Here is a 19,823-nt window from a genome sequence, read left to right on the forward strand (position 1 = left end):
CCCTGCCCTTCATTTTGACATTCCTCCTTGTTCTCTAGAGTCAGGTTAAGTATCACTTCAAAGATTTCACCCCTGACTATTTTATCTAAAGTAGGTTCCTCCATTTTTCTGTATTCCAGTTCTCGGTTTCCCTCAGAGTACTTACTACATATCGTAATTTACTTGTAATTGTCTTCTTTTTGTCCCCTGTTCACGTTAGAAATGTTAGTTCGAGGGCAGGAACTACGTGTCGCTTTCATTATTGCTATCTCCAGCGCCTTGCACCATGCCTACCACGTGGTAGACACTCGATAAAAAGCTAGTGAATCTGGTCTTCCATTCACTGTAAATGTAGCCCCTCATTGAAACTTAGCAATAATTCCTCGAAGGAGGAAACATGCTCCGCACTGCGTGAAGTCGGAAAGTTTGTAACTTGTCCGAGGTCACTTAGCAGGCAACTAAAGAAGTTCGGATTCGAACCCATGACTGTAGGACCCGTGAGCCCTCCCTCTGAGACACCATCTTGAGGTTTCTCAGTTTAGGGAACCCCAGCAGTACTGCAACCCTCTGAACGCCTGTAACCTGTCCCCTCTGGCCGCAACTGCTCGCGAAGCTCTCAGCAAGCCCTGCGTTCTCGGCTGTGGCCTGACGAGTGGGCGGTCCCAGGCCCCGGAAGGCCCCCCCTCCACGGAGACTACGTATCCCAACAGGCTCTGCAGGGCGCCGCTGATTGGCGAAGAGAGGCCGGCGACAGCGTGATGACGTTCAGGGACGCCGGCGCGCGGGATTTAAACTTCGGCGGTTTACGCGGCGTTAAGACTTCGCAGTGTTGGTAGAGTTGTGGTTTTCTGGCATTTCGCGTTTCTCTTCCCGGAGCTCCTGCCTACCCATGGACTCGTCGCTTCTTCAGGCTCGCCTGTTTCCCGGTCTCGGCATCAAGATACAGCGCAGTAATGGTGAGGGGCGGGGTCCTGAGGCCAAGGGGACCCGTGGGCTGAGACGGCAGAGATTACCTCCCCTCCCCAAACAGCAGGCCCTGAATCACTATTGGGGATTCCCCTCCACCCCCCAGGTCTAGGTCTCCGCACTGGCAGTCAGTCTTCTCTACCAGGGCCAGGGGCCTCTGCACTGGCGGTGGGTCCCCTCCCCGTCCTCCAGGAATGGGCGGAGCTCCTTTGTGTCACTGGACCTCTCCGGGACGTCAGGGTTGCTGGATTCATTTCCCCTCCAAAGTTCGCCCCTGCAACTGCCCTGCTCTTGTAGGGACCTCGGTTTTCTGGCCCCTCTATTCTCCCATAAACGCTGTGCACTTGCAGTATGTCAGATACTGGGATTCAGGGTAACGAGGCAGACGAGATCCTTGCTCTTCAGGAGTTTGCAATCCTGCCCTCTCTTTTTTAGTTGAGCAGCTACCTCAACTCTGGCAGGTCTAATACCCATATCACTAGAATGGTCGGACATAAAGGTCAGGAGTGAGATAGGGAAACCTGAGGGCGCTAGAGCCTCAGTGCTGTGTTGAGGAACTGCTCACCTAAGCACTAGAGTGATTCCCCTGCCCAGACATACCTTCACCCCACTGTAGGCTCTCTTTTGAGTAGGGATGAGTCCTTATCCTCTGCAGCTCAGTTTTAAGAACTGTTCCTTGCCTACCTCACTGTGGGATATCCCAAGGGTGAAGTGCCAGGAGGTTTGTCTCCTGGGGTTAGAAAGAAAGTCAACTGTCCCTTCCTTCAGGCCAACTCTACATTAAGAGTCTCTGTGGGATCCTAAAAGTGAAAAAGATGGGTAACTCTGATCTTTTCATACTATAGGCTTAATTCACAGTGCCAACGTAAGGACTGTGAACTTGGAGAAATCCTGCATTTCGGTGGAATGGACAGAAGGAGGAGCCACAAAGGGCAAAGAGGTAGGTTCTATGAGTATGCCTGTACCACATTTAACACCTTCCTACCTAAAAGATGTGTGTGGAAATGGAACTTGTGTCAGCCTTGTTTTTGATGTCGACTTGTCCTCCCTAATCTTAAATATGGTCCTCTTTGAATGCATTGGGATTTTATTTAGGCAGGCCTGTTCTAAATTGAAGCAATCAACAGTTTCTATTGTGTTTCTAGAAAGTAAACTGCACAGAATTCTAAAACCTTGCTCACCCAAGCTAGCTCTGAGTGCACACTACCTATGATATTGATTTGGGGAGCAAAATTGATAATCTAGTTGGGGAGACAAAAGTATGTTTCTGAAACACCAAATAATAGAAGGCAACTACAGATGAATAATGCTAGAACAGCTCAGAGGTGGAAACTCACTGAGGATGAGCTGGGCTTGTGGGGGCCAGAAAGCTTAGCAGAAACAGTGAGATGGCCCTCATGGGGACTGGTAAAGAAGCTGGCTCTGGGCATTGAGGAAGGCCAAGGATGCTTGGCAGCAGCAAAAAGGCTAAAAAAGGAAACTAGAGGGTTTTTGTCTCTGGCACTAAGTTGTTTAAGATTTTATTCTGTAGTCAGTGGGAGCCTTGGAAGGATTTTGAGAAGAGGAGGGATGTGCCTAAGATATTTATGTTTTAGAGGCATTGTGGTGTGGTGAAGAGGTCACCAGGCTAAGAGTATGAAAACCTGGATTCTAGAGTCTGGCTCTGCCACTACTTAATGTGTTCTCAGGCACGTTTCTGTCCCTCTTAAAAATTCAACTTCCTCATTTCTAAAATGAGGATGATAATAATATCTACTTATTTTGGGTTGTTTTGAGGACTTATTCAACAAATCCTTTTGTACTGGTTCTAAAATGCCAGCCAGTGTGTTTGGTACTGGGGATACAGAAGTGAATAAGACAGACCTGGACCCTTTTCCGTGGAGCTTAATAGATAACACATGTAAAGGGCTTGCTTAGCATAGTGCCTTATGGTAGGTATGCATATATTTAGGTGGTATATTTGAGAAACAGAAGAACTGAATTCTTTACATTATCTGTCCTTGAATCAAGAGGTTCCAAAAATTCCTTTCAACCATCTATTAGCAGTTCCGTGTGACTTATTTTTGTTTTTGTTGTTCGTTTAGAAATACAGCTCTTATTGGGTCTCACTCCAGCTTAAATATTGCCTTTGGAATAAAGTCCAAACTTCTTAGTGAGGAATTAAAGCCTTTTCAAGATCTGATCCCAATCAACTCTTTTTCTTTATACCACACACTCCTTCCAAAGTAGTGCCAGGGACAAATGGGGCAGTTCCCCACTCTATGATCCTGCCTAGTGTCTCGCTGCCTTCACACTCTCACTCTTATTCCTTCCTCCTGAATCATCAAAGTGAGGATCAGTTAATGTCAGAACTTTGGTCTCCTGTGTTGTTTATGCTCTCTGTAGTTTAGGGATTGGAATCGGGGGAGTGGGGGAGGGTAAAGGTCTGTAGCTGTCCAAGAAAAGTGGATAGAAGCCTGGCTACTGAAGTACTCGCCAGCTTTTGCATTTGGTGGTTCTCTCCTCCTCGTCTATCCCATGCTGCTTTGGTTTCTAGCCCTTTCTGCGCATGGCTTCTGTCTCCCACTAGCATGTGAGCTCACTGAAAGCAAGGGCAATACATGTCTTAATTCATTTTTGAATACCTTCCCCCTGCGGCCTTACTCATGACTAATAAGTGTTTGAATAGCTGATTAATACATAAAGGTTGTATTGTATAAAGGTTGCAATTGGATTGAACAAGCTATGTTGTTCACAGAAGCTTTCACTTGCTCCTTGCAGATTGATTTTGATGATGTGGCTGCAATAAACCCAGAACTCTTACAGCTTCTTCCCTTACACCCGAAGGACAATCTGCCCCTGCAGGAGAATGTAACGGTTCAGGTAGGTGCCTGTCACCTGACTGCAGCCAGTGCCCCATTTGGCTTGTTGGCTCTTTGCTGATTTGTTTTCTGGGGCTGCTTAGTTCTTCAGCACAGCACATGGGCCCAGGATAGGCCCTTGAGAATTGATAAGAGCCATATATTGTGGTGGTCTGTTTTGTTTTTCAGAAACAAAAGCGCAGATCAGTCAGCTCCAAAATTCCCGCTCCAAAGGAAGGTAAATGGATTTCTACTGGCTCACTGTCACGGGGTTTGTGCCAGGAATGATGTTCTTGGAGCTCAGGAAGCTGTGAAGTAGACTCATTGCTCCAGTTTAGCAGGTGGCTTTTGTGTGGGCTGAGTCCTGCCCTGTCTTCCAAGCATCTTCTTCAGTGAGGAAGAATCTAACCTACAGGGAGGAAGAAATGGAGAGGTGTTGGTCAAAGGGTTACAGAGTTTCAGTTATGCAAGATAAAGAAGTTCTGGAGATTTAATGTATAGCATAGGGCCTATGATTAATAATACTGTATTGTATACTTAGAAATTTACTGTGAGGGTAGATCTTATGTTAAGTGTTCTTACCACAAAAGGAAAAAACAAAATACAAAACAAAGGGAGCAGGAGGAAACTTTTGGAGGTGATGAGTAGGTTTATGGCATTGATTGTGACGATGGTTTCATGGGTGTATACCTACCTCCAAACCCATCAAATTGTACACATTAAATATCTACAGCTTTTTATATGTCAATCATACCTCTAAAGCAGTTTTAAAAAAAGAAAAGAAGAGAAAGAATTCAACAGTTCAACCTACAGCTCTTACTTAGGCCAACCTCTCAGGGACCTGGTGCATTTGGGAAATTTGCTGACTGGCCTGTGGAATCCGGAGCAGTAATCAGCCATTGTTGGCTTGTTTTCTCTCCTTGGGGGAACAACATGCCTTGGAGTGAGGTGGTGGGCAGGCTGTGAGAAAAGCTAGGTCAGGGCCATTTAGAAGTAGAGTTGGCAGTGCTGTGGTGATCTGGGGTGGGGTGAGATTGGAGAGATAATAGCAATGCCTCGAACTCCAGCAGAAGGTTGGGCTTTCTCTGCAGAAGGAGTCAGCATAAACCTATTTGACTACAGTCATCTGTGACGGTGGCTATAGGCACAAACTGCCCAAATAATCCAGCTTATAACCCAGAACCAGCTATACCTCACAGCCTGTCCCAGTCCAGGGGGTATCACTGCCTTGACATAACACAGCCACCTCGAGCCCAGAAACGACATGCCTGGAGCCTCAGGTTCCCAGGGGCCCAAGGTGAAAGGTGGTGCAGTTTTGAGCTTGAGCTGGGCATGACTGGTGTGTTGCTGGCCCTCTTGCAGGCTACACCACCGTAAGGGCCTGCAGGAGAGATGGGGGTGGCAGCCATCCCACTCCACGTGCATGACCCAAAAGGATACTGCCACCGCTCCTTTTAATGGAAAAAAAACCTTAATGAATGTGCATGATATTGAACAGTAGAAATGAAACACAAGATTATAGATCTTTTGAGAAATAGGAAAATTATAATAATTCATGCTCTTTATGAAAAGTAGGGATTATATAGAGCCATCAGATCAGCCTAAATTTAGGAAACTCAAATTCAGTACAAGTTGATATTTTCTTATATGACACCAGTGTTTTATTTCCAAATTCACTACTTCTTTTATTTTTGGTTCATTATTTCTTTCTTATGGAGAGAAACTATATAGATGGGTAGAAATTGGCAAGAATTAAAGTATAACTCAATTGTTTCTCTCAGTTAAGCATTCTTTTAAGATTCCAGAAAATTCATGTAGCTGATCCCATGGTTTCTAAAGATGTGGCCCAGGCCTGGCTCTGTAAAATATCTTGGAGCAGTGGAAAAAGCCCAGACTGGAATCTGGCAGTCTTGGGTTCACATCCTGGTTCTGACGCTTACTAGTTGAGTGGCATTGGGCAAGTTGCTTAATTTCACTGTGCCTTAATGTCGTCTTCCATTAGTTGGGAATACTGATACTTACCTCATGATGTTTCACGGTATGGGAAGATTGTAGAATGGTAGGTGCTGTTCTAAGGTTAAGAATGCTTTTTTTCAGGGATTAGGTCTATGTCTCCAGAAATGAATTCAGATTGTCCGTAGGTCCCTCCATTTACTCAAGACAGATGCTCTTGTGGGAGCCCTCAGGAGCTCTCAGATTGCAGAATGTAACAAATTAGTTTTGGGGTCACTAGTACTTGGCCTTTCTAATTTTTCCTTTCCTTGGGTGGAAGGAATGGGGAGTTGGTGGGCTCCTTTCCTGTATAGAATCTTGGAGGGTTACCCCCGACCGCCCCTCTATTATGCCTGTTGGCTCTCCTGATCATGCTGCACTGATCGGCTGCTGCCCTTGGTCCTTCAGGTCTCCGAGGCCGCTCCACTCGCATGTCCACTGTCCCAGAGGTTCGCATCACCACTCAGGAGAATGATATGGAGGTGGAACTGCCTGCATCTGCAAATTCCCGCAAGCGGTTTTCAGTTCCCAGTGAGTAATGAATCTGTCCTCCCTGTTTGAGGCCCGGGAGCAGCTCCTCACACATCACTCTGAACCTGTTCTAGAATATCCTAGGATTCCTACACTCCCTGGCTTTCGTATTGTTCTGCTCCTGCCCCACTGCTCCCTTATCTGGAAGTCATCTCACTTTACTTTTTAAACTTTATTTAAACATAATATATACAGAAGAGTAAACCTATGGTTGACTACATAGTTCACAAAGTGAACACACTCATGTAACTGACACCCAGATCAAACAGAGCATTACCAGCACCCCCAAAAGTCCCCCTGAGGCCCCCTCCCAGTTCCTAAGCCCCCAAGGGTACCTACGTCCTGACTTCAGATCGCAAAAATTAACTTTTTCTCTTTTTTGGACTTTATATAAATGGAGTTTTTTAAACTTTTTTTAAAATTTATTTTTGGCTGCGCTGGGTCTTTGTTGCTGCACGCAGGCTTTCTCTAGTTGCTGCAAGTGGGGGTTACTCTTCGTTGCGGTGCGCAAGCTTCTCACTCTGGTGGCTTCCCTTGTTTTGGAGCACGGGCTCTAGGAGTGCTGGCTTCAGTAGTTGTGGCTCGCGGGCTCAGTAGTTGTGGCTCGCGGGCTTCAGTAGTTGTGGCTCACAGGCTCTAGAGCGAAAGCTCAGTAGTTGTGGTGCACGGGCTTAGTTGCTCCGCAACATGTGGGATCTTCCTGACCAGGGATCGAACCCGTGTCGCCTGCATTGGCAGGTGAATTCTTAACCATTGCGCCAGCAGGGTAGAGGGTAGTCCCAAACATTTTTAATGGTCAGCTTTTACTAGTTACTAGTAAATAAAGTAGGTGATTTTTGTAATCATTACATTTAATGTGTATCAAATTCAGCTCTAATAAAGTGAAGGCAAGCAAAAGGGTCACGACCAGGTATGGGAAGTAGTGAGTCACCATGGGTTGTACCTTTCTGGGTTGAATCAGTATGGTTGGTTGGGGCTTCCCTGGTGGCGCAGTGGTTAAGAATCCACCTGCCAATGCAGGGGACACGGGTTTGATCCCTGGCCCTGGAAGATCCCACATGCCGCGGAGTAACTAAGCCCGTGAGCCACAGCTACTGAAGCCTGCGCGCCTAGAGCCTGTGCTCCACAACAAGAGAAGCTCGCGCACTGCAAAGAAGAGTAGTCCCCACTCGCTGCAACCAGAGAAGAGCCTGCACGCAGCAACGAAGACCCAACGCAGACAAAAATAAAATAAATAAAATAAAAATAAATAAATTTATTTTAAAAATATATATGGTTGGTTGTTGCTCAGGTTCCCATTATTCCTGGCTTTCAGTCCTTGCTCCTGTTAACCACCTGGGTTCTGAAGTCAGAAATTTCTCCTAAATGAGTAGAAAGGCCTGGCCTGGCCTGAGAACCCATGCTTGGTCAAGCCTGAAGAGTAGGCCTTTAAAGGCTTTTCCCTTCATGGTGAAGCCCACACTGAGCTACTCACACACTCTTTAAGATTTCTTGACCCCAGGAGCCAGCCCCTGTGGAGGGACTTGTTGGGTTCAAGGTGTGGGCCGAAATGCAGGAAAAAGCCTGAGCTTTGCTCACACGGTAGGAGCCTGAGCCCTTGCTGAGCTGGCAGTCGGTAGCCTTCCTCCAGGCCTATGACCCGCTAGGGCTCAGATGAGCATGGCTGTCGTATGCCTGCCTGCTTCTCCAATGACTCTTGTTCCCCCACAGCCGGCCCCCCTAGGCCCTCCTGCCCTGCAGTGGCTGAGATACCATTGACGATGGTCAGCGAGGAGGTGGAAGAGCAAGTCCATTCCGTCCAAGGCAGCTCTTCTGCAAACCCTGTGAACTCAGGTAGACACGCTGAGCTGTCTGCTGCCCTGCTCTTAGTGCAGGATAGGTAGTTACAGCCTGTCCCACACCTGGCTTGACTTGGCACCTGAATTCAAACCATGTTTGTCACATGGGGTCGTGTTTCCCTGTGGCCACAGAATCAATCTTTCACAAGAGGTGACCCTGTCACTGCCAGGTGGCAGGAGCCCTCTGATGTAGTTGAGGTGCTATCACAGCTAAAGTCTTGGTCAACACCTGAAGAACAGCCCAGAGTGCCCACCAAGACCAAGCAGCGATGGTCTCACCTCTTCTGGTTGTTGAGAAGATGCCACAGAGGCATAGAGAGGGCTTGGGTTAGACCTGGAGTACCCTACATTAGCAAGTCTCTTGTGGGCTTGGCCATCCCAAGAGTCATAGCTGTTGCTTCCTCTCCATGCATATGGTGACATAAGAGCAAGGGTCTAGAGAAGGCCTAGTCCTGGGAAAGGCCCAGGACTCAACACAACAGCCAGAGAAGAACAAGCTGGCTTAGACAGGTAAAAGAAAGGGCTTCCTTTTTTTTTCCCCCTAGTTCGGAGGAAATCTTGTATTGTGAAGGAAATGGAAAAAATGAAGAACAAGCGAGAAGAGAAAAGAGCCCAGAAGTCTGAAATGAGAATAAAACGAGCTCAGGTACCTTTCTTGGGAAGCAAGGGCAAGGGTTTTTGGACAGGCATCCTTAACTGAAACCTCGTCTGCAACAGAGATAACAGTTCGGCCCCAGCATTTCTGAGGCTCCAGTTCTGATATCCAAGAAGTTTAACTAGTTTCTCATCAGGATTCAGAGAACAAATAATTCAGATATTTTTCTGAAGGCCCTCAGATGAGGAATGTTTGCTGCTGATGTCCAATGGGCACGCCCATCACACAGTTCAGTGTCCAGTGGGCTGCTGGGCACAGTTGCCTGCCTCCCCCGACTTCCTAGTTGTGTGTATGCAGGGGTGCCACAGTGGAGTTCCAGCTTGGATTATTTCCCTTTAGTTGGGTTAATGGCACAGGGGAATCCCAGCCTGCTGGTCTCCTAAGATGTGGGACAGTGGCTCTTGCCCCAGTTCCTAGAGTGGTTGGTGCATGCCTAGGCCCCCTGCCAATCTCTGTTCCCAAGACTTTGTTCCTGGGTTCTCTGCCCAGAGCCAGAGTGGGGGGCAATGAGATCGTGTGGGGGCTTGTCAGCCCTGCAGAGCTGTGTGCATATGAAGAGCTGTTGTTGCTGCCTAGCTCTGAGGCCTGAGAGCACTTAACATCTTGGCAGTCAGTCTTTCTTCGCTCCTATCCCAAACAGGAGTATGACAACAGCTTTCCAAACTGGGAATTTTCCCGGATGATTAAAGAATTTCGGGCTACTTTGGAATGTCATCCACTTACTGTGACTGATCCTGTAAGTAATCCCAAAGGGTTTCTACCTCTCCTTCCTGAGTAGGTGTACAATTTTTTTTTAAACATAGTTGATTTCAACATTGTGTTGGTTTCAGGTGTACAGCACAGTGATTCAGTCTCTCTCTCTCTCTACATATATATGTAAATACACACACACACACACACACACACACATACATACATACATACATACATATGATTCCTTTTCAGATTCTTTTCCTGAGTAGGCGTACAAGTGAGAGACAGAAACATCTCTTAAGGCAATGAGAGCGTGCAGGAATCTTCACTCACCTTCAAGGGGTTTTTTAATACCCTTTGGTGGGCTGAAGCTAGCGAGGCCTAGATGGGAGAGTCTGATCTTTATCAACTCCCACACCCCCATCCTCCCTGCTTCAGTAGGTTGGCTAGATTCTTACTACTAATCATGAAAGTGTGCTGAACCCTCCTATAGGCAGCAGAGTGAGGAAACTGGGAAGAAAATTCAGAGCTACCTTCTTACGCTCCAGAGTAACTACGGGCATAGTGGGTTCCAGTGTTAGATCTTGGCCCTTGCCTGAGCCAGACTTGGGATTAGAACTGGACGGGTTCTGGACAAGCTTTCTTTCAATATTGCTCTGAGCTTTTGCTCTTGGTTGTCTTTTTTCATCCTCTTGAAGATTGAAGAGCACAGGATATGTGTTTGTGTTAGGAAACGACCGCTGAATAAACAAGGTAAGCCCTATTCAGTCAGAATGAGGCTTTGGACTGACTGTGGGTTCCCCCGTGTCCAGGGAGCATCCCCTGAAATACTGTCCTTCTGCAGAATTGGCCAAGAAAGAAATTGATGTGATTTCCGTTCCTAGCAAGTGTGTCCTCTTGGTACATGAGCCCAAGTTAAAAGTGGATTTAACAAAGTATCTGGAGAACCAAGCATTCTGCTTTGACTTCGCATTTGACGAAACAGCTTCAAATGAAGTCGTCTACAGGTTAGTCCCTTGCCTCTTTGTTTCTCCTCCTTCCCCCTGACACTTTACTCTTTCCAATGAGGGACATTGTGGTAATACCCACGCTCACAGACATGCTGACCCTGAAGCCCTTCCTGGCTTCCTCTTGTGCTTTCTTTGGATGGGCCATGATGCAGAGCTGGATCTGGCTCCCAGCACCTGGAAGGCCCTGTTGGGGCTGTCCCATCCCGTTTTTCAGCTTTAGTGGCCCGCGCTTGAGTGGACAGAAGTGAGGTATTACCCATTGCACTCTTTGAGGCTGGGCTGGGCAAGCCCTAGGGGGTCTTCCTGTGTCCTGCGCAGCCACCCATTTCCCACTGGGCTTAGCAGACTCAGCAAACCCTGGAACTGCTCTGTCCAATACAGCACCCACTAGCCTCATGCGACTGTTTAAATAAAGTTAAAAATTCAGTTCTTCAGGGACTTCCCTGGCACTCCAGTGGTTAAGAATCTGTGCTTCCACTGCAGGGGGCTTGGGTTCGATCCCTGGTTGGGGAACTAAGATCCCACATGCCATGCGGTGTGGCCAAAAAAAAAAAAAAAATTCAGTTCTTCAGTTACACTAGCCACATTTCAATTGCTCAGTAGCCATGTGTGGCAGTGGCTACTATTGGACAGCACTGCTCTAGACCAGAGGTTGATAAACTATAGTCCATGGACCAAATTTGGCTTGCAATCCCTTCTTATATGACTCTCAAATTAAGAATGGATTTTGTGTTTTTAAAGAATCATTAAATATATATGTATATGTATGTATGTATGTATGTATGTATATATATATATATGGAAGAGACCTATTTTAGGCCCACAAAGCCTAAAATAATTTAGGTTCCTACTTTCGATGGTTTCTTTGACCTTTGCAGTGTACCTTATGCTGGAAGTCAGCTGCTAAGCTCAAGCTTTCACCTTGTGTCTCCAGGGTAGAGGAGGTGCTGGTGGTTCAGTTAGAGTATGGACCATCAGCCTGCTCCTGGCAGGTCGGTCCAGCGCTCCCCAGGTGGCTAGGAGAATTTCAGATTTCTAAGTGGAGCTGGGGTCAGGTGGGACCACTTTGTGTGAGAGGTGTGCTCATGCTTCGAAGGAGGCCCCCAGGAGTCCTGCTTTGTGCTCCATGTTCCAGGGAGCACACTTGAGGACAGATGTACACTCTTCCCCATCCTTTCTCCTAGGTTCACAGCAAGGCCACTCGTACAGACAATCTTTGAAGGCGGAAAAGCAACCTGTTTTGCATACGGCCAGACGGGAAGTGGTAAGACTCATGTGAGTATTCAGGCCTGGCAGAGAGCAAGCCTACCCATAGCGCAATTCTAGGTCTCTGAAAAGGAGGACAATGAGTTTGTTGCAGAGAATCCCCTCAGTGCAGATGCCCATCTCCAGATGCCTTTGCTGTGCCAGGTTCAAGGAGGGGCCTTAGTAGGTCCAGCCTCCCTCCCAGCTTTGGTGTGGCCCACTGTGGTGGTGGGGCCAGTAGTGCCCTGGCCTAGGCCAAGGGCCCTTTACCACGGTCTTCTGCCCCTTCCCTTTGCAGACGATGGGTGGAGACCTCTGTGGGAAAGCCCAGAACGCATCGAAAGGGATCTATGCGATGGCCTGTAAGTAGTGTGTTCTGCCACAGTGGGGTTGGGCACAGAAGGGCAGGTTGCTTACTTAATCCAGCCTCTCCCCCCACAGCCCGGGACGTCTTCCTCCTGAAGAATCAGCCCCGATACCGGAAACTGGGCCTGGAAGTCTATGTGACATTCTTCGAGATCTATAATGGGAAGGTAGCTGACAGGGAGCCCTTTGTTTATGCTGTTGGGGCCCCTGAAGTTTCAGAAACCTTGAGGTGGGCTAGAAATTGTAGAAGCCAAACAACCTGTGGGTTGTCAAGCCTCTGGGCCACTTCGCCCAAGCGTGTGGGAGCTTTCATCCAATGGTGGGATGGTACCCACGCTCAACAAGTATGGCAGGAATATGCCTCAGGGCCCCCTCTCAGATGGGAGGTTTGCCTGTGTGTGCCCTGTCCTCCCTCCACACACCTCCCTCATAACTCTCTTCTTCCCCATTCTCACACTCGTGTTCTCTCTATATGTCTATGTATCTTTCTACCTCTCTATGCTTTTGCAGAGTCATCTTCCCCAAGTGGGGTCTAGATAATAATAATAGCTAGGGTTGCTTATTAAGATGTTACTAGGTGCTAAGCACTATTCTAAGCACTTTACTTGTCTCGGCTCATCACCACAACCCTACTAGGAAGTATTACTGTCACTGTCACTATTGTACAGATGAGAAACGAGGCTAGGTGGTTAAGTACTTGTCCAGGTTCACATAGCAAGTAAAGTAGCAGGGTCACATCAAACTGAGGCAGGCTGGTTCAGCTCCCAAGTAGACTGCCCACTGCTAGTCTGGCATAACCCAGCTCAGCTTCTCCTGCCTTTCCTGCTGCCAGCCCTTGTCTAAGCTGGGACCGGCCCTGAAGGAGGGAGGAGTCAGTGGGGTGCCCGGCGCCTGATGGCCTTGGCCTTGTTCCCCTGTTCCCCTGACACAGCTGTTCGACCTGCTCAACAAGAAAGCCAAGCTGCGCGTGCTAGAGGATGGCAAGCAGCAGGTGCAGGTGGTGGGGCTGCAGGAGCACGTGGTGAGCTGTGCTGATGACGTCATCAAGATGATCGACATAGGCAGTGCCTGCAGGTCAGAGTTCCGGCCAGGGGAAGGGGCCGCCTTCTAATGCCGGGTCAGGTGACAGACTAGTGCTGAGTCCTTTGCTGTTTCCACAGAGCGCCGCTTCCCCTGGCTTGGTGCGGGCTCTGAAGGCCTCTGCCTTAAGTGGTCTCAGTGGGGCTGATGACCCAGGACAAGACTTATCAGGGTCGAGTCAAAGTATCTGGAATCTGACCAAGGCAGGCTTTATTCCCCGGCTTTTACCTAAAGGCATGCTTCCTGGCTTCTCTGGGTTTCTCCTTGCTGTTCCCTCCCTCTGTGGTGGGAGACAGGAGCTCTGGATGTGCTCTAGGCTGGAAGTGATGGGGCCACAGCTCCCTTCCTGTATAAAGGTAGGGAAGTGCAGTACCAGGGCCCTAGGTGTGGTGCAGTGGATGCTGGGCAGCTTATGGAGGCCCAGGGAGAGGGCTGCCCGCCCCAGGGCCCTTGAGTTGCAGCAAGTGGTTCATGACAGCCCCTCCTTCCCTGTGTGCCCTGCAGCAGAGGCAACTCATGCTTCCCTATGTCCTATGGGCCCTGGGGTCTGGCCAAGGCCCTCACACAGAATCCAGTACTTTGACTGCAAGGGTAAGCCGCTAGGTCCAGAGCTGGAGGGAGGGTAGGACAGAAGTGGGACAGGATGACACAAGACATCTTAGAGTCCTGACCTGTGTTCCTCTGCTACCGGAGAACTGACTGCTTTGGAACCTGGGGTGCCATGGTGGCTGGTGACCCTGGGAGCTCATAGTCCTTCTTTGTCTTCCTTTGCCACAGGACCTCTGGGCAGACATTTGCCAACTCCAGCTCTTCCCGCTCCCACGCCTGCTTCCAGATTCTTCTTCGAGCCAAAGGGAGAGTGCACGGCAAGTTCTCTTTGGTGGATCTGGCAGGGAACGAGCGAGGCGCAGACACTTCCAGTGCTGACCGGCAGACCCGCATGGAGGGCGCAGAAATCAACAAGAGTCTCCTGGCTCTGAAGGTAGTGGGGCCCAGCTGGAGGGGAGGGCGTTGGCCTGGAGGGCTGCTGGGGGAGGGAGGGAGAGAGTGGGCATCTCAAGAGGAGGGAGGGGACCTCAGCTTCCCCTGCTGTGCCCCAGGAGTGCATCAGGGCTCTGGGACAGAACAAAGCTCACACCCCATTCCGCGAGAGCAAGCTGACACAGGTGCTAAGGGACTCCTTTATCGGGGAGAACTCAAGGACCTGCATGGTGAGTAGGGTCCCTTTGGAGGTGGTGCGGTCCTGTCCCTGGGCAAGAGGCTTGGTGCTCTTGGCCACCTGGGTTTCTAGGCTCTAACTTGACTGGGCTTCAACCCCTGCTTTTGGACACCAGGCTCCTCTTTGCCTACCCAAGACGGGGGGAAAGGGTCTTCTCCCTTTATTGTATGTCCGTGCAGCTCTTGTTTTGGGGAAGGTCATTCCTCCCTTACCTGATGAAAAGGGGGCTGCAGAATTCAGAAGGAGGACCTTTGGGGAAGCAGGAGAGGCAGTCCTCGTCTCTTCTGTGGCTTCCCTCAGGGGTCATTGGCTCCCAGCCTAGGAAATAGAGGGCCACAACTGTGAGTGACTTTTTTGTGTGTGTGTGGCCGCGTTGGGTCTTTGTTGCTGTGCACAGGCTTTCTCTAGTTGCAGTGAGCGGGGGCTACTCTTTGTTGTGGTGCGCGGGCTTCTCATTGCAGTGGCTTCTCTTGTTGCGGAGCACGGGCTCTAGGCGTGCGGGCTTCAGTAGTTGTGGCTCGCGGGCTCTAGAGCGCAGGCTCAGTAGTTGTGGTGCACGGGTTTAGTTGCTCCGTGGCATGTGGGATCTTCCCGGACCAGGGCTCGAACCCGTGTCCCCTGCATTGGCAGGCGGATTCTTAACCACTGCACCACCAGGGAAGTCTCCAGGGACCAATTTTTAAGGCACCTTAGTTTGCAGGGCTCATGGGGCAAGTTGCCTGGCACAGAGTGGGTGCTTAATGGGTTCTGCCCCCAATTCCACATGGGTATTAGCAGCCTAAAGAACACCTGCTGGCAGCCTTTCCAAGAGCACCCTTACCCTGTGATCCTTGACCTTTAAGTGCCCGTTCCCTCTTTTGCAGATCGCCATGATCTCACCAGGCATAAGCTCCTGTGAATATACTTTAAATACACTAAGATATGCAGACAGGTACTAGTACCTACACCAGGTGGGATGGGGAGGGGGTGCAGGGTTGGGGAGGGAATGTCAACAATAAGAGCAGGGAGGAAGCGCTGACAACTCAGTGCCCATGGTCTCCTCTCCTGTGACTCGCTGAATCTGAGGCCTGGGAGTTCATATATGATGCTACAAGGTTTTTTCCGATTCCCTCAGGCTTTGGTGGGGAGCAGTGTGAATGAGGGACTTCTCCTAGGCCAAAGCAAAGCTGCTAGTCCATCTCCTCGAAGTCTCGCAATCTGAGTGATGCTGCACACTCGTGAGTGCCAAGGAGGCTGCTGTGGGATCTGAGACCTTCTTGTTTTCTCAGGGTCAAGGAGCTGAGCCCCCACAGTGGGCCCAGTGGGGAGCAGCCAACTCAGATGGAAACAGAAGAGATGGAAGCCAGCTCTAACGGGGCCCTGAGCGCAGGCAATGTAAGGGGCAGGGTGGGCCAGGCAAGACAGAAGTGTGACCTCCTGAGATGGGGACTGGGCCGCACTGTTGTGTCTCTGCTTTTGACCCCTTAGTTCTCCAAGGAAGAGGAGGAACTGTCTTCTCAGATGTCCAGCTTCAATGAAGCCATGACTCAGATCAGGGAGCTGGAGGAGAGGGCCATGGAAGAGCTCAAAGAGATTATACAGGTGGAGAGCTAGCCCTGGCTGGGAGAGACTGGATATCCCTCCTAGCACAGGCTCAGCGCCATTCCTTGACCGTGACCTGGGCTTTGCCCCTCCCCGGGTCTTCTGGCTGGGGTGGCGAGAGGCAGCCGTCTACACCAGCATTTCTTAATTCTCCACTTATTTTTTCAGCTGCTCTTCTAGGGCAGCTAATTACCGCACCTCCTTCCCCACCCTGGCACACATAGGCTTTCCTCCATCGTTCTGGCTGGAGCTAGCTCTCTACTCCATGCTCCTGACTGAGGGTTTGGAGGGTAACCTTGTCTTGTTTGTTCAGTGAATGTTTGGTGAGTACTTTCTATATGCCAGCTCCTGTGCTGAGACCAAGGGCCAAAAACCTGAAGTATGGATAACAGGCCCGAAAGTAAGACTTGATCAATCGTGACTCTTCTATTTATAAGCTGATTTCCTTGTGAAAGTCATTGAGCTTCACTGGGCCCCCAGATTCTTCATCCCCAAAATGGGCAAGACAAGATGGTTACATCTGAGAATTAAGTGTTATGTTTTTAAAGCACTCAGCCGTCCCCAGCATGTAGTCAGCGTTTAGTAAGTGGTAGATGCTACCACTGCTGTGATCCCTGCTGTGGAAGAGCAAGTGGGGGAGAGTCCCTAAGAATGGGGCTCTCAGAGTGCAGAGCAGAGGGGAGAGCTCGGGGCACTTAGAACTGAGGAGGGAACGTGTAGGATAAGTGCCTACACGTGTCCTCCCTCCGTGGCATGCTCAGGGTACAAATGTTTGAAAGGACGTGGTAGTTTCAGGAAGAGTGAGAGGTGCACTCTGGCCAGAGCAAAAGGTGTGAGCAGATGAGGGAAGGAGATCAAGGCTGTGGACAGGTCAGCCGGGACCTGATGCTAAAGGGCCTTAATGGTTCACACCAAAGGCCTGGACTTCGTTATGAGGGCAGTAGATGCCTTTGAAGGGAGTAAAGCAAAGTGGTGACATGGTCACATCAGAGCTTTAGGTACCTGACTATGGCCACAGTATAGAGGCTGGTTTCGGGATGTGGGGCGAGCATGAGTAGAGGCACTTAGGAGTTAAGAGCAGTTAGAAGATGGTTAGAGTTCAAGAGAGATGTTGGTGTCTAGACCAACTATGACCATGGCCATGGTATTGGAATTAGGGCATGAGATTTAAGAACCATTTCGGGGGTGGAATTAGTAGGATTGGGGGACAAGCAGGGTGAAAGAAGTTCTTGCTGAGATTTCTGGCTTGAGCATCAAGACAGATGATAACATTCATTTGATATAAGGCACAGCACAAGTTTGGGGTGGGGAAGAGGATGAATTCAAGCTGAGAATTTCTGGGAGAGGATCAGGAGGCAGGGTATGGGCCATGGCTGGAGGAGTGGGCATCTGCATTGCAGATGGTAGAGCCCTAGGAATGATTTGCTAGATTGGTTTGGTCATTATTGACCTGACAAGGTTCGCGCTGTGTTGTTGCAGGAAGGGCCAGGCTGGCTGGAGCTCTCTGAGATGGCTGAGCAGCCAGACTACGACCTGGAGACCTTTGTGAATAAAGCAGAATGTGCCCTGGCCCAGCAAGCCAAGCACTTCTCAGCCCTGCAAGGTGGGTGCGGCCAGAGGATGGGGCCTCTGCGGGTGATGGCAGCTCTGCCAGAGGGAATGGGGCTTCTGAGAGACCCACTAACCCCGGGTGCACCACCCTTTCCTTCCAGATGTCCTCAAGGCCTTGCGCCTGGCCATGCAGCTAGAAGAGCAGGCCAGCAAACAAATAAGCAGCAAGAAACGGCCCCATTGACGACTGCAAATAAAGATCTGTTTGGTGTCACACCCAGCCTTTTCCCCTCCCCTTCCCTCCTCAGCGAACTCTGGGCACCTGGTGGGTCTAGTCAGGGTCTGAGCTGGGACAAGCTTTGGTAAATGCCAAGTATGGGGGCATCTGGGCCCAGGGCAGCTGGGGAGGGGTCAGAGTGCATAGGACACGACTTTCTTTTTCCTCACTTGTAGCCATGAAGGGAACAAGGATGGAAAGAGGGAGCTTTTAGTTATCTTATGTGCTGCCCGTCTCTCCAAGAAGGGAAGGCTCTCTGGTGTAGAGTTTTCCCTTGGGCAGCACTCTGCCCGTGTGGACTGGCTGCTGGTGGAGAGCTCCCTGGGGTTGTCCTGGCTCTTGGGAGAGGGAAGGAGCCTTTAGTTCAGTTCTGCTGGCCCTGGCCTGCCTTCCATACCCTTGGTCGGGGCACTAATATGTTTTGTACTTGAAAAAAAGTTTCCGGGACCTCTTCCTTCCCTGCTGTTTTTTGAGGCCCGAGAGGATCCCTGCTGTTTTCTGTTTTATGTATTTATACATTGTGTCTAACAATAAAGAGAAAAAAATCAGCCTGTTGAGTGGTATGTGGGAAGTGCCTGGGATGTGTATGAGCCTTCTGGGACTTAGGACCCTACTGCAACTCTGGGTAGTGCTGATTCTCTACTCTACCCAGGAGACCAAATCTACACCTGCAGTTTCAGTGACATGGTGAAGACTCCAACCTCTGCCTTGTTCAATGCTGACTAGGTCCTAGGCCCTCTCCTGGGCCCAGGAGCCGTAAGCAGAAAGGAGATGGTGCTCTGTCATTTACAGTCTGCTCAAGGCACGTCAAAAGATTCTGTGGCAACACTGACACGAAAGCACTTGCCTTGCTAGACAGGAAAGGATCTGATGGGTAACACATTTGATCTGGAAAAAGGAGAAGTTTGCCAGGTAGACTGAGGCACCAAACATAGGGCATGTATGGTTTGGGAACTAGAAGACTCCAGATCCCGTGTCACAGAACATGAATTATCTAAATGGTAAGGTGCCACTGAAAGGTTTTTAGCCTGGGAGCCATACAACCAAATGTGTGTTTTAGAAAGGCCTCAGTCCGGGAGACACGGTGGGGCATGGGGCATGTGGGCTACTGCAGAAACTCCAGAGAAGAGTGGGATCAGATGGACCAGGTTCTAGCCCTCTCAGCCTCAGTTACTTCATTGTAAAGTAGGGGCATTCTCTACCTCGTGGTGAGAAAATTACAGGAGTTTGAGGTGCCATTAAATAACCAAATAGAGGGAGGGCCTGGATTCAGAAATTCAGCTAAGTGAGAAGTTGGACAGAAATGGCACTAACTCTTGAGGCCTTAAAAGCTTCCAGATACCTAGCTTCTCCCACATCTGTAAAACAAGGCCACCAATACCCACCTCAGAATTGCAAAGATCCAATGCCACCATCCCAGACCTGACCACCTTCCCTAACTGCCCCGCTTCGTGAATTCTTAACTCCCAGTGACCCATTCTCCCCAAGCAGCCAGAAGAATCTTTATAGGTTCTCCCCTGCTTGGAACCCTTTAATAACACAAAGAATAAATTCTAAATGCCCTATCATGGCCTATTAGGCCCCACCTGGTCAGCTCCTCTCTATTGGTCCAGTGAGAATATAATTTGAGCAGAATGGTTTGGAAGCTAAGAGCCCAGCTTCTGAAGCCATAGTGCAGGGTGGGATCCGACCTCTGTGACTGCAGAACCTTAAGTGGGTTGTTTAACCTCTGTGCTCTCTGAAATGGGAATAATGCTGGTAAAGTATAGAATTACTATGAAAATTGAGTTTGGGAATTCCCTGGTGGTCCAGTGGTTAGGACTCTACTCTCTCACTGCCAGGGGCCTGGGTTGGATCCCTGGTTAGGGAATTAAGATCCTGCAAGCTGCGCGGTGTGGCCAAAAAAAAAAAAGAAAAGAAAACTGAGTTCACACACCCAGCAATAGGTACAATGTCTCACATTTAATAAGTGCTATACAATTACTAGCTATTTAAGCACA

At 49.4% G+C, this 19,823-nt stretch overlaps 1 protein-coding gene across 2 annotated transcripts; it reads left to right on the forward strand.

Annotated features, from left to right (window-relative positions):
• The first annotated feature begins 743 nt into the window (after positions 1-743).
• On the forward strand, positions 744-18,371 carry KIF2C (kinesin family member 2C). Of its 2 annotated transcripts, XM_060089692.1 has the most exons (21): positions 744-935; positions 1,791-1,885; positions 3,706-3,807; positions 3,975-4,023; positions 6,186-6,308; positions 8,019-8,141; positions 8,692-8,792; positions 9,442-9,537; positions 10,193-10,247; positions 10,339-10,501; positions 11,689-11,779; positions 12,048-12,111; positions 12,191-12,282; positions 13,047-13,189; positions 13,973-14,177; positions 14,296-14,406; positions 15,278-15,345; positions 15,683-15,788; positions 15,882-15,995; positions 17,475-17,598; positions 17,708-18,371. In XM_060089692.1, the coding sequence occupies exons 1-21, from the start codon at positions 869-871 to the stop codon at positions 17,788-17,790; spliced, it is 2,175 nt and encodes a 724-aa protein (XP_059945675.1). In that variant the 5' UTR covers positions 744-868; the 3' UTR covers positions 17,791-18,371. The 2 variants fall into 2 exon arrangements, with proteins under 2 accessions (XP_059945675.1, XP_059945676.1); XM_060089693.1 differs by lacking the exon at positions 8,019-8,141.
• Positions 18,372-19,823: the final 1,452 nt, after the last annotated feature.

Source organism: Mesoplodon densirostris, chromosome 2 (assembly GCF_025265405.1).
Source record: "Mesoplodon densirostris isolate mMesDen1 chromosome 2, mMesDen1 primary haplotype, whole genome shotgun sequence".
Classification (NCBI taxonomy): Eukaryota; Metazoa; Chordata; class Mammalia; order Artiodactyla; family Ziphiidae; genus Mesoplodon; species Mesoplodon densirostris.

Bases quoted from the DNA above. Each gene is read 5' to 3' on its own strand.
- KIF2C (XM_060089692.1), top strand. From the start codon at position 869: ATGGACTCGTCGCTTCTTCAGGCTCGCCTGTTTCCCGGTCTCGGCATC. The intron at 11,780-12,047 runs GTGAGTATTCAG...TTCCCTTTGCAG, and splicing joins CGGGAAGTGGTAAGACTCAT to ACGATGGGTGGAGACCTCTG. The intron at 15,789-15,881 runs GTAAGGGGCAGG...TTGACCCCTTAG, and splicing joins GGGCCCTGAGCGCAGGCAAT to TTCTCCAAGGAAGAGGAGGA.